General features: G+C 42.5%; 1 protein-coding gene across 1 annotated transcript in view; it reads left to right on the forward strand.

Annotated features, from left to right (window-relative positions):
* The first annotated feature begins 655 nt into the window (after nt 1–655).
* PTPRR (protein tyrosine phosphatase receptor type R) overlaps nt 656–12631 on the forward strand; it is a 106935-nt gene continuing 94959 nt past the window's right edge. Inside the window, exons 1-2 of the mRNA XM_044449859.1 lie at nt 656–776; nt 5106–5392. Coding sequence (XP_044305794.1) covers nt 656–776; nt 5106–5392 — 408 coding nt within the window. The remainder of the gene's footprint in view (nt 777–5105; nt 5393–12631) is intronic.

The following is a 12631-nucleotide window of genomic DNA, read 5'->3' on the forward strand; positions in this document are numbered from 1 at the left end:
GGCAATGAGACTACAGGCCACCAGCAATAGACTTGCACAGAGAAAGCCAACAGGCACTCCCACATGCTTGTGGCCCAGCTCAAGTGTAAGGGAAACACAAAAAGTTAGTCCATAAGAATTTATCTAAAATTTCTCATTTGAGTTCCTTTTTCAACACAGTTTATTTTCTATCAAATCAAATGAGAATGGTTGAAAAATGTAGGAGAAAATAGTGATATTGCAATGCCCCAGACATAGAGGTAAGATTCCTACAATAATTTTATCACTATAGTTTCAGTAATATTATACTATAAGATGACCATCTTGCATGGATAATCAGCCCAAAGTTCTTCCGGCAAATATTATCAGAGCAGTCACTGATCAAGGGTTAAAAGACACCCTCACCATTCTCTTCATCTTATATGCAGCTTATCTGAACTATAGACTTAAAAAGGTATAAGCAGTCAGTCTCTTTCCTCCAAGCACTCTGGGAACTGTGGTATGACTATGGAACCAGTTACCTTTGGACATTGTGGGCTTTCACACACTAAAGGCATTCAAGATGCAGTTGGACAGCCATCAGAGAAGGATGGTTTAATCTGGAGTCTTTCACTGAACAGGAGGCTGGAGCTGTTGGCCTTCTTGGCCCCTTCCAACTCTGCTATGCTATGGCTCTATGATTCTAGAGGTGCTACCAGGACAGTCTGTGCTTGTCTGTAAAGGAAAATGCAGCAGCAAGAATGAAAACTATCAACCAGGATACATTGGTGTTTCCCTCTTCCACTCCATGCTGTCAGGTAGGGTCATTCACCCTGGATCCTTTTTTTTTTTGTGCTAATCTGTTCAATGAACACAATTATTTATACCTCTACTATCGGATCAATTTTCTCCTACTGTGTTAGCCAGAAGCTCATGAAGGCCAATTAGTCCTGGACCTGCCATTGTTGTTGTTGTTAGTTGCGAAGTCGTGTCCGACCCATTGCGACCCCATGGACAACATTCCTCCAGGCCTTCCTGTCCTCCACCATCCCCCAGAGTTCACTTAAGCTCACGCCGACTGCTTCAGTGACTCCATCTAGCCAACTCATCCTCTGCTGTCCCCTTCTTCTTTTGCCATCTATTGTTCCCAGCATCAGGCTCTTCTCCAGGGAGTCCTTCCTTTTCATCAGGTGGCCAAAGTATTTGAGTTTCATCTTCAGGATCTGGCCTTCTAAAGAGCAGTCAGGGTTGATCTCCTCTAGCACTGACCGGTTTGATCGCCTTGTGGTCCAAGGGACTCACAGGAGTCTCCTCCAGCACCACAATTCAAAGACCTCAATCCTTTGGTGCTCAGCCTTCCTTATGGTCCAGGGATCTGCCATAGATCTCCGTTAAAAAAATAAAAGATGTGCAGATGATCTAGAAGTTTATGCGTGTTTTCAGGCTCCATTCTGGTGTATGAATTCTATAGCTGATATTTTCCGAGATGACTGATGCACACAAGAGTATTCAAGATCTTCTGCACTTCTATTTTTTCAGGGGTCCATGACAGGTCCTGGACTAAATACATGGTGGACTATAGAAAATATGGAACACATCAGCTTCCTTTAAAACACCATCCCCTACCATGCTGTTCATTTTGACAGACTGGGCAAAAATAGCAGCCTTGTTACTTTTTGCAGATAGTAAGTGTTTCCTGATAGACAGTAGCAACTCTTCCCTCTTTTAAAGAGGAAAGAAAGGAGGCATAATGAGATACAAAGGACTAGGCTAGCCACTTATTAATCATTAAAAAAAGAGGGCGTACATTGCTAAAAAGAGAACAAAAGAGACTTGTGTAAAATTTGCATATGCTAATTTATATGAGTTGATGCAATGTGAGACATTATTTTAATTTTAATCCAATGCATCTCGTTATAATTTTGGAGACTGACTAGGTGATCTGTCTGCCTGCCTATTCTGTCGGCTCACCAGGCGCTAATTGCTGAAGGGCAACAGTTCTAATGACTCTTTATGCTTAATCTGGAATGGGAGAGGGTCTCCTCCAAGCAGAAGGTGCCTTCACACCAATGGTGGTTTTCTGGAACAAGATGGTTCTCTATAAAAAAGGACAAATGGCAATTCTACAAAGGACATACAAGGAACCAGTGGTGTTTCCTTATCTCTGCATCAGTGTGAACCTCCTTAGTTCTTGAGAGACTTGCTCATAGCCCATCATCAGAATAAATTGGGTTGGTGAGCACAAGGAACAGGACCTTTTTGGGGGGAGGGGAAGCTTAACATGTGGACTTCTGATCTAACAGGTATATGGTTGGATGCCTTCTGAGAAAGCTCTCATTTTGCTCTGCTTTTGTTAAATATAGCAGGTTTGAATTTGTATTACTTATATGGCTGCTGCCTCTATTTTAAATTGTTTTGGTGTGTTTGCTGAATTAGGTTTGAAAGTGGTTGCTTTTTCTAAATTTTCTGGTCTTACATTAGTAGATTTTAATTGCATATTATCCCTTAATTTTTTGTGTGCGCTGCCTTTCTTTGCAGGGGGTGGTGGTGAGTATTGCCTGAAACATGACATAAAGAAAACTTGACCCTTATGGAGCCATACAAAGATTACTTTTCTTAATTCCTTCCAAAGTAGTTTCCTTTCCATATTATATGAGCATCCCCTACTTGGAGAAATTCTTTTCTAGTGGGAGAATACTCATAGGAAGTATTTTCTCTCCAAATGAACAGACAGATGGGCAGAAGCTGCTCTCTCCAACCTGGTATTCCCCAGGTATGTTCCACTGCAACTCCCACCATCCCCAATCAGCATGGAGAAAGCTGGGGTCATGTTGCCAACAGCCCTTCTTCACTCTAGCAGAGAGAAATCACCTCCATGGTTTAGATTAGGAGTAGAGCTAGAGGTCTAGACATTTTGTCCTAGAGTTCTCAACAGCCTCAGCCAGCATGGCTAAGTGTCAAGAGTTATTGGACTTATGATCCAAAACATCTGGAGGGGGGCAGGTTGCCTACCCTTGGTTTAGGTGATCACAAGTCATTTGGATTATAAACAAAGTAAACTTCTAGCTTGAATTATTACAAGACTGTTAGGTCACTAGAACATAATTGCATGCAATAGATCTTCTTTGGATCGTTTCAGTTAGCATTTTCATTGCTTTTGGAGCATAGGGGATTGGCAGCCCTCAAATTGCCGTGACCTCTGCATGACATTTCTGCAAAAAGGCCTTGCAATGAGGCAGAGCTGGGTGTTGGACTAATGCGCACACAAATCTAAAAGCTTGGTAATGTGGACATTTGTCTAGTTCCAAGGAGATAAGCCATATATCTTTCACTGGATTCTAATCTGTCCTTCTTCTTCAGTGCCTGATGTGGTCATGTGGAAGTCCAACTTTGTTCTTCAATTTTCTGTAACCATATGGTTTCATTATATGCTAGAAATCAGATATCTGCAGACAAGGTTGCAGGGCTGTTTTTGATCAACAAAAACATGCTTTCTTCCCTCCCCTCATCCCCAATCAAAAGACATTGTATATACTGCATGGGTAATCTCAGAGATGAGAGTAAATTCTGCCTTAGGAATTAGTAATGGATTTATTTATTTATTTATTTGGGTAATTTTTTACCCCATCCAATACCCAGTGGGTCTCAGGATGGCTTATAGTTCAAATCCCATAAACACATAAATACCCAAATAATACAATATAAATTTAGAAGAGAGCAGTACACAGTGTCATTTTTGTCTAGCTTTTGTAACAAATGTATTACCATATAGAATTAGAGGAAAATTTAGAAATCCAGTGTTATCCTGAAATTCTAAGTGCTGGCTATATTATGACACATGTAGTCATGGATTCACATGCAGGAAAGAGTTATGTTTGGTTGTATATATAAAGACTGTATCACAGTGTATTTGTTTTTGCAGTGTTTCTAAGACGGTGGGAGATGCAACTGCATTAATGTTAGCTGATGTGACTCTGGCATCTCATGCAATATATTTCAAGTCCATGGAGGACTAAGAACATCAGGCCATGCTGGATCAGACCCAAGGTCCCTCTAGTCCAGCATCCCACACACAGTGGCAAACCACTGCAAACAGGAACCCTTAAGCAGGATGAGTACGAGAACTGCTCCTGTCCAGCTCTTCAAATTGATGTATGTTTGTATGCCACCTCTGGTAGAGGAAGCAGCACAGAGCCAGCAAGGCTAGCAGCCACTGGTCGCCTTCTCCTCCTCTATGAATCAGGCCAATTCCTTTTTATGGCCATCCAGATTGGTAGACAATACCACTTCCCATGGCGAAGTCCATAGTTTAGCTATCTGCTGTATGAAGAAGCACTTCATTTTATCTGTCCTCCTTCCAATCAGCTTCATGCATACTTCAAGTTGGATTTTTTGCCCCAACTTGCATTGCTCTACACTTGCTCATATTGAACTGCATTTGCCATTTTGATGCCCATTCTCCCAGCTTGGAGAGATCCCTTTGGAGTTCCTCACTGTCCCTTTTGGTGTTAACTGCCCTGAAAAGTATAATGTCATCAGCAAACGTGGCCAATTCACTACCTACTCCTAATTCCGCATCATTTATGAATAGGTTGAAAAGCATTGGTCCGAATACAGAACCCTATGGGACTCCACTGGTGTCATCTCTCTCACTGGGAAAAATAACCATTTATCCTCACCCTCTGCCTAAGGATCACTAACTGATTAAAGAACAGAAGAGGGGCCCCTTTTATTACATAACTGCTTAGTTTGCTCAGGAACCTTTGGTGAGGGACTTTGTCAAAAGCCTTCTGGAAGTCCAAGTAAACAATGTCTACTGGGTCGTCCCTGTCTATGTGCTTACTGACATTCTCAAAGAACTCCAATAGGCTGGTGAGACAAGATTTCCTCTTGCAGAAGCCATGCATTTTAAAATGTCTTTAGTAAGGCTTGTCCCTCTAAAGTAGAAAATTCACATATGTTTCTTCGCATTTCCCCAATGTAGGTCACATCCTTACAGTGGAAAGTGATGATGAATTCCCAAATGAGACTTATAAAAGAAAGTTTATGGAATGAATAGAGAAATAATACAAAAAACACTCATTATACTCCTTTTATCATCATAATTATTTTCTTTTTTCTCTCCTCTCCTTCCCTTTTTTTAATAGGATGCTTTTCAGGAGACAGTGACCATTTCTTGGCAATTCATCAGAGAAAAAGCAGGAAGCCAATATTTATTTATCATCATGTGCAGACCATCGAGAAAAGTTTGGATTCCAGTGATGCTTATAGGTACCATTCCCATGCAAAAATCAGCAAGCTGCACCCAGCCATCATAGTCAAATCAGCATTCTCTATACCTGCACATGACCCATCGCTCGATCTCCTAGTTATGACTGATGAGGACCAGGAAGTAGAAAATCTAGCCATCCCAGCAGCCAATGTGATCACTGTGGTAAGTTGTCTTACTCTTCCTAAGACGTTCAAATCACAATCCAGAAGGTCCTTCTAGTCCATTATTCATTTCCAGGATGCTCTTGGCAATTGGTTATGGTTGATGCAGGACATGATTGATATCGGCTGCTGCAGCCCTGTGTGCACTTACCTGAGTTCCTATTGAATCAGTGTGTCTTACTTCTGAGTGCTAAACTAGATGTTAAGATAGTCACTTTCTCTTTTACCTCCAAATAAGCATGGGAGGAGGGCCGGATTGCCACATCTGGAGATGCTGAGCCTCTATTTAAACCATGTTTGTCCACCTTGCACCAAGGTTAGAAAGGAAGAGCCATCATTGGTTTCAATGGAGGGTTGCCTGCAGTGGTCCCTCTTCCTTTTTTAGCCTTCCCTGCGAGAGAGTAACATGTTTAGTGTAAAAAAAAAGCCAGTAGTGTGGGAAGGTTTATGCTTCACTGCCTCCAGGCAGCTGTCCTGGTCCAGATAAGGACACTGAACACTTACCTGGCAGTAAAATAAAAAGGTGGAATCGGTGGCAAGCTACTTATTTAATGTTTAGCATTTAGCTCTGACCTGACCCATGTCGGATCATAGTTATAGATGGTAGTGGTAGGATCTGACAAGCCAATACTGACTAAAACCAACATCTATCTGATGCTATTAGATATCGTGGGAGCATCTACTTTGCCATGTTTCTTGCTCTAAAAGATGCACTTGGCTTCAGTCCTGTTCTTCTACACAGAACCATAAAGAGGGGCAACAGGCAAGGAAATAAGGTGGGAAAATGAGAGCTGAAAGGTGAATTAATGTGAAGTTAGTAACCTTCCTAGATTTAAAGAAAAGAACTTGAGGATCGCCACTGCAAGAACTGCTAGTCAGGTGGTAAATTATATATGCAGTAACTGCACATAATTTGAAGTTGGGAAAAGATGCCCTGAGGTGTATCATGCCTTTCCTTACAAACCAAGCATCTCTGCTGGCTTTTCAGTGTAACTGTGGGGCCAGAGAAGAAGCCTCACCCCACACAGTATGGACTCCTGATAGGCTTTCACTTATGGGTCAGGGCAACAAACAGCACTCTATGGATAATATAGCCCTTAATCTTTTGTCAGCCTTTGGATCTGGTTTAAGGAATTTGAGGAGCAGGTCAAAAGTCAAAAAGGTTCAGCAGATGTGAACCTTTATACCAAAATCAGCTACTGGACAGTTTTATGGAGGAAGCTGATGTGGGGAAGATGCCAAAGTGTCTCAGTAGCCAGCAGACGTCCTGCGGGATGGCTGCCTGGTTTGTAATGTTAGGACAGCCTTTCCCGACATGGGGCCTTCCAAGCATGCTGGACTACAACTCTCACCAGGCCCACCATGGCCCTGATGGCTGTGACTGACACATGCTGCAGTCCAACCTTTCTGGAGGGCCCCAGACCGGGACAGGCTGCTTAGAAGATGCAGTGATGGGGGAATTTTCTGCCTGCCCTGTAGCTGCTCAAGACGCCACACCTCTGCCAATGCAACAAAAGAGGAAACCTGTGCATGACATATCAAAAGACTCGTTGGTAAATAGCCAGGCCTTTTATAAAGAGAGGTCACCTCTTACACGGGTGGAAGATGAGGAGCAGGCATGTGGATTTTATATGTGTGTGTCTGTGTGCACAGGCACAAGAAATTACCTGAAGCCTGAATTAAGCACGTTTGTAATTGGTCATTCTTACATAAGTGCCCTATTTAATCGCCATTAACTGCCTAGTGGGAGACCTGAGTTTCTCTTCTTAATGCATTTGTGCAGTACAAATGCTGCTGCTATGAAGAAAGCCAGTCTGACCAAGAGCCCTACAGGCAGTAATAGCTGGGCACAACAGTGTGAATTAAGAACCAGGTTAGCCTCTATTTAGACTACAGAGACTTCTGTGGGTATATCCGAGACCTGCGTTATTCAGTCTTGCCTCCTCTGAACAGGGAGAAAAGTATTTCAGCGAATAATACTGGAGGGAGGGTCAGCTGCCAAACTGACTAATCTTATGAAAAGAACTTTCCCTCAGGGTAGTCTTAGGGATGTTTTGACAGGAGGGTTTCTCTCCTCTCCCAAGGAAGCTGTCAGTTTGAAGCAGTTAAGAGATATGGATTTTTATAATCTGAATTTTCTTGCCCTATAAACAGTAATGCCTCTGCAAAATCTTTGATAGAATGATTCAGTTTTATTGCAGTACACTTTTCCTGCTGGCTTGGTCACACATTTTGGTCTTCAGCCTTGAGGACAACAATGCTGTCTACTTGGTTTCTTGCTGACTTTTCAGGGTGATCTACAAGTTTACCAGTGCAAGCTCCTTTGGAGAAAATCTTTTCACACATTGAAATAATTGTGGCTTAGGTAGTCCTACATCTAGATCCAACTCCAGAGTTTGTGTTCCCACAGTTGGCATTTAATCAAGTCATTATTTTTACAAATGTAGCCATTGATATACTACTTCTCAGCGCCCTGCCCAACCAAACCTACCTCACAGGGTCCTACTTACCTATGTTTCCACCTGCCTGCTGATGTGCTAATGGGTTCGCCACACAGTAGACCCTAGACTGAGCCTAATGTCACCATAGCAGGGCGGGGAAAAGCCAGCCATCTCTTGGTTGACTCTGTTAATGCCACCACACAGCTCCACAGGACCTGCCAGCTTGCTTCCCTGGACCGTATGTGCAACAACACAAAACAGGTCTAAGGTCAGTTGAAAGCATTTCCTTACCTTCCCATATGCAGTATATTCAAAGACCACTTACATTCAGAGCTGAGAAACTATAACAGCAGTACAAAAGTTCACAACCAAAACTATTCACTAGTATACATAGAAAAACTATTAATTAGAACTATTAATAGGGTTGTTGTGAGGGTACATTAAGAGGAGGGAGCACAACGTAGGCAACCGATGCCTAGAGAGCAGGGGGGGAGTTGTCAGTGGCTGGAGCTGTGTGCACCCTGTGGCAGTCAATAAGGTAGCCTGCTGCCCTCGTGTGTGATGGACGAACCAGCCCTACTGGAAGTTTTGAAATAGGATTCAGCTTCCTGTCTCATTGGAATGGGAGTGGGAGCCATCTTTCCTTTGTTTCAGGCAGCCCTGGGTGGAGGTCGGTTGTTGCTGTTAGGAGAGGAAAAATGACATTAGAATAGAAACCATTACAAAAACACCCATCTTCTACAAGATGGTTTGTTTGAAGAACATTGCAAATGCAAATCAATTCTGTAGGAGTTGCTGAGCAAAAAATATTGTTACATGAATATATCAGTAAAGGTCCTAAGCTAACAGAAAATCATAGGAAATGGAGTAAGCTGTAAGAGATAATGTTATATAAACTTGACAGGCTTGCTGTCTTTTCTAATGTTTCTAGCATTTTCTACTTCAGAGATGGAGTTTCTAAGTGTCTTAAGAAGAATTTGATTATACCTTAAGTAGGCCCCATGGATTCAGACCTGCAATTGCTCTTTAAGTTTTAGTTTAAGATTGTTTTAAAAATGAAATAAAATTTAGCTTTTTTCATTTCCCCTATGATTCAGTGTTTACAGGACTAACTAATCTGAAACTAAAGAGCCAAATAAAAGTCCTACTTCAGTTTGTTTGGAACTTTTGCAAGGAGTTCTGCCTATAGATGGGAAAATATGCCACTCTTGTTTATTACATATTCAGAGGGTTATTCTTTGTGTCCTGTTTATAAAGAAATTAGGTAACATGTTAAGAAAAACACACACACAATCCAAACAAACTCCTCACCCTATTTTGGTGGTCACAGTCAATAAAGGTAGAATCTTATGCCAGTTCAGTTCAATCCTAACTGGCTGGGACATGCTGAGCGTTATAGGTCCTTTTATAGGTCTAAGCTTACATAGGATGGTACCCTAATAACAGTATTCACAGCATGGAGGGGACCATATTATCTCAGCCTGCAATGCAACTGGTAAAAGATAGATCCTGTCTGGGGGGGGGGGGGGGGGAGGAAGAACCCTTATTCAGTACCACGGACAAGGTTGAATAAGAGCTGAAGTGGATGAATCACACATTTTTCCTTTCTCCCTCATTCAAGTCCTTTTTCTACTTTTTACACTCTTCTTACAGAGACATTTACACATTTCTAAAATTGTTAGCCAAAAAAAGTGGACTATGCAAAATTTCCCCCCTTCCTCCTGCACATGCCTTCTCTGTTGTTTCCTCCATCGCTGAATCAACATTTGCAGTGCCCTGAATCCCTTTTCTATTTCTCCTCTTGACAACTTCATAATCAAATATGTGTAAACCAAATATGATCTGGAAACCATATGTTGCTTGGACACTTTTTCAGATTACAATACCCTCTATCTGGGTCTTTCCCTTATATTTAAATAAGTCATTTCCTGGCTTCTGGCAAAGTCTTTTCAGAAACTCACAAGTTATCATAACTTCTTTTTGGCTCTCATTTCGAGGCTTGACATCTGGTGCATGACTAACCAAGTCTCTCGCTTGCGTGGGTGTGCCTTTCCTTCACATAGGCTCAGACTGCCATTAAGTGTGGTATTCATTATTTTCCCTTAAGTGTTGGTACCACGATCCTGTCACTTTTCATTGCATCTTCACTACTTGGTCCACCCTGTTTAGTCACCAAAGCACACCAGTGCAGGTGGGCAGTGATGCCTGGCTGCAACTTGGACCCCAGTGCGGTGTTTTTGAAAACAGTGCCATGATTCAGTGTCCCTCTGCTTTGACCTGAGCTGAGGCTCAGGCACCTGAGGCTTTGTGCTTTGCATGGTCTTTCTGCAACTCCATCTGTTGCTTCTAGTCCTACCCCCTGGAGCAGCAGAGATTAAGTCTGCCTTATCTTCTGCAGGGCAGTCTTCATACATTTGGCTTGCTCTCATGCCTCTTCTTAATCTCCTCCTCTCTTCTAAGAGAAGGAACATTCACAGAAAATGGGGAAAGCCTCTGCCCTCCCAAGCCAAGGGAAGCATGAGTTTAGTTTTCTGTATCTGAATGTATGTATCACATTTGTACCAAGGGATACCCTCCAGCAGCATGCAGTGTGAAAGTAGGTCATTCCACACATGTCTTGGTGTTTTCTTCATATTCCCGCTAGTCTTCCTCCCAAGCTGTCTGCTTTCTTTTAATGCAGTTTTGCTGCATTATCAGCCCTTCCAGTCATGTGGTGCTTGAGTCCCTCACTTCCTTCTGAAGCAAAAACACTGAATGGCCTTTTTTGTGCATCGTTCTAATAGGCACAGCACGTGTTCAGCATGGCTTGGAAGAGGCCTTCAGTAGCCTCCAGCCTCTCTCCAGCTCTGTCATTCTGTGTTTTGTTTGCACAAAGAAGTTCAGGGAGCCCGCATTGGTTGGCCTCATTTCATTTTTGCTTCCTTCAGTGCATTTCAGCAGGGATAATTGTGGGGTGAACTGTTAAGCTGGCATTGTGTTTGCTATCCGTCTTTGTGGAGATCACAGAAAAGATTGTGTTAGAATCTAATGTAGACCAAAGCATCCCTAAGGCATGTTTGTTGGTTTCTTTTTGCTGTCTTCCTCCTAAAACACCATGAGGAGGAGAAGCACAAAATTATTCTTAATGTATCATTTTTAATGTAGATGTTAGAGGAAGATGAGCATATAATTTGGATTTATTTTGTACTTTGCTGTATAGTAAATCTTAAAACAAGATAATATGTTCTGGCAAATGGCACAACACTTGCCAATGCACAGAGAAAACTACACCGAAGGTCGGGAACGTGTACGTACAAGAAAGGGGCAACTAACAAGGGCTAATAATAAGGGCTGTGGGAGGTCTGCATCTGTAACCCTGAGAAATGGATAGTCAGGGCCATCCTACTATGAAGCAGAGTAAGCACATGCCTCAAGCAGCAGAGACTGAGAGGCTGAGAGCAGTCAAATGCATTGGAGTAAAGAACTGTGCATGCACGCAGCCCGTCTGTGCCCCACAGGTTGGCCTCCTGTGCTCAGGTGTGGGGAAGAAGGCTGTTCCATCGCCAATGCCAAATGCCAGTTCTTGCAGCTCCTGCACATGGAATGGAAGGAAGGTGCTAGCTTTTTCTCAGGCAGCAAAGTGCCCTATGGATAGGACTTCCAGGGACACAACTCAAGAAGAAGACATGCTCTCATTTGGTTATAACCAAAGCATTACATTCTGTCAGAACTTGTTAAGGGCTTTTTCCTGTAAAACAGGCTGAGTGATGTGACCTAAATCACTCGCTTTAGGACCCAGATCTGATCTGGGGCTATTCTGCCCTCCTCCAGCTGTCCCAGGACTGCCCCAAGACACCCTGGTTGCTATGGTGAACTACCAAACAGCACTTCCCCTTTGCCAAGTCAGGGTGCAGAGCATCCAGCACTGCCCAAGCTTATTTTTGCACTTGAGGCAAAGAAGTGTCTCTTCCTGGGACTAGCAACAGAACAATAAAAATTCAGTGGCAACCACTCTCTCCTGACATCCCAAAGCAGCTACCTGAGGTTGATCTTGCTCCCTCCCCAACCCTCTCAGGTGACTTCTTAGCCCAGGTGACTTCTTAGCCCAAGTGACTGGAAGGGAAAAGAAACTATGGATGTCCACGAGTTATCTTAGGATGTAAGCTACTGCATCTTTTCCCCTAGCACAAACTATATTCTTGGAATTGCCACTTAATGTCCTAGGATATTCTTTTTTTTTTTTTAAGATAGAATTATTAAAGAGAATTTCTCTTAACACCTTAAACAGATGGTGTGTGAAAGAATAGGGGCACAGATAGCTGAATATATGTGTATAACATACATTAAATTTAAAAGATGGAAAAATAAATTAAAGCAGTTAATAAAATACGTTGTAGCCTGAACATCTGTTGCACATTATGAAGACATCTTTGTTTCTACAACTGCAAGAAATAAAAAGCCCTGATCCAAGAAGGGCTATTCGCACATGGATCTTGGCTGGATGCAATACCGGATGCTCATCCGTGCCCAGTTAAACTTCTAGCTCATGCAGTACGTGTGTCAAGAGCTGGAGCAGGGCTACAGACTGATTTGTAATGATTATTTATTAGGGTTATCACTAATTGGTTACATGCCACAAGATTGTAAGTCTTCAAGGTTTTCCTCAAATGATCTTCCAAATAAGGGTGGAAGGGAACAAACTCAGGAAAGGGAAATCTCATGTGATGATCTTCTCACCCTTCCCATCAGGTCTTTCTGGTAATTGCATTGATTTGGCACTGTGCGTTCTCAGTAAGCCACAGAAAGCAATCGTGTACAAG

The sequence above is a fragment of the Varanus komodoensis genome, unplaced genomic scaffold, assembly GCF_004798865.1.
Source record: "Varanus komodoensis strain SLA01 unplaced genomic scaffold, ASM479886v1 scaffold61, whole genome shotgun sequence".
NCBI lineage: Eukaryota > Metazoa > Chordata > Lepidosauria > Squamata > Varanidae > Varanus > Varanus komodoensis.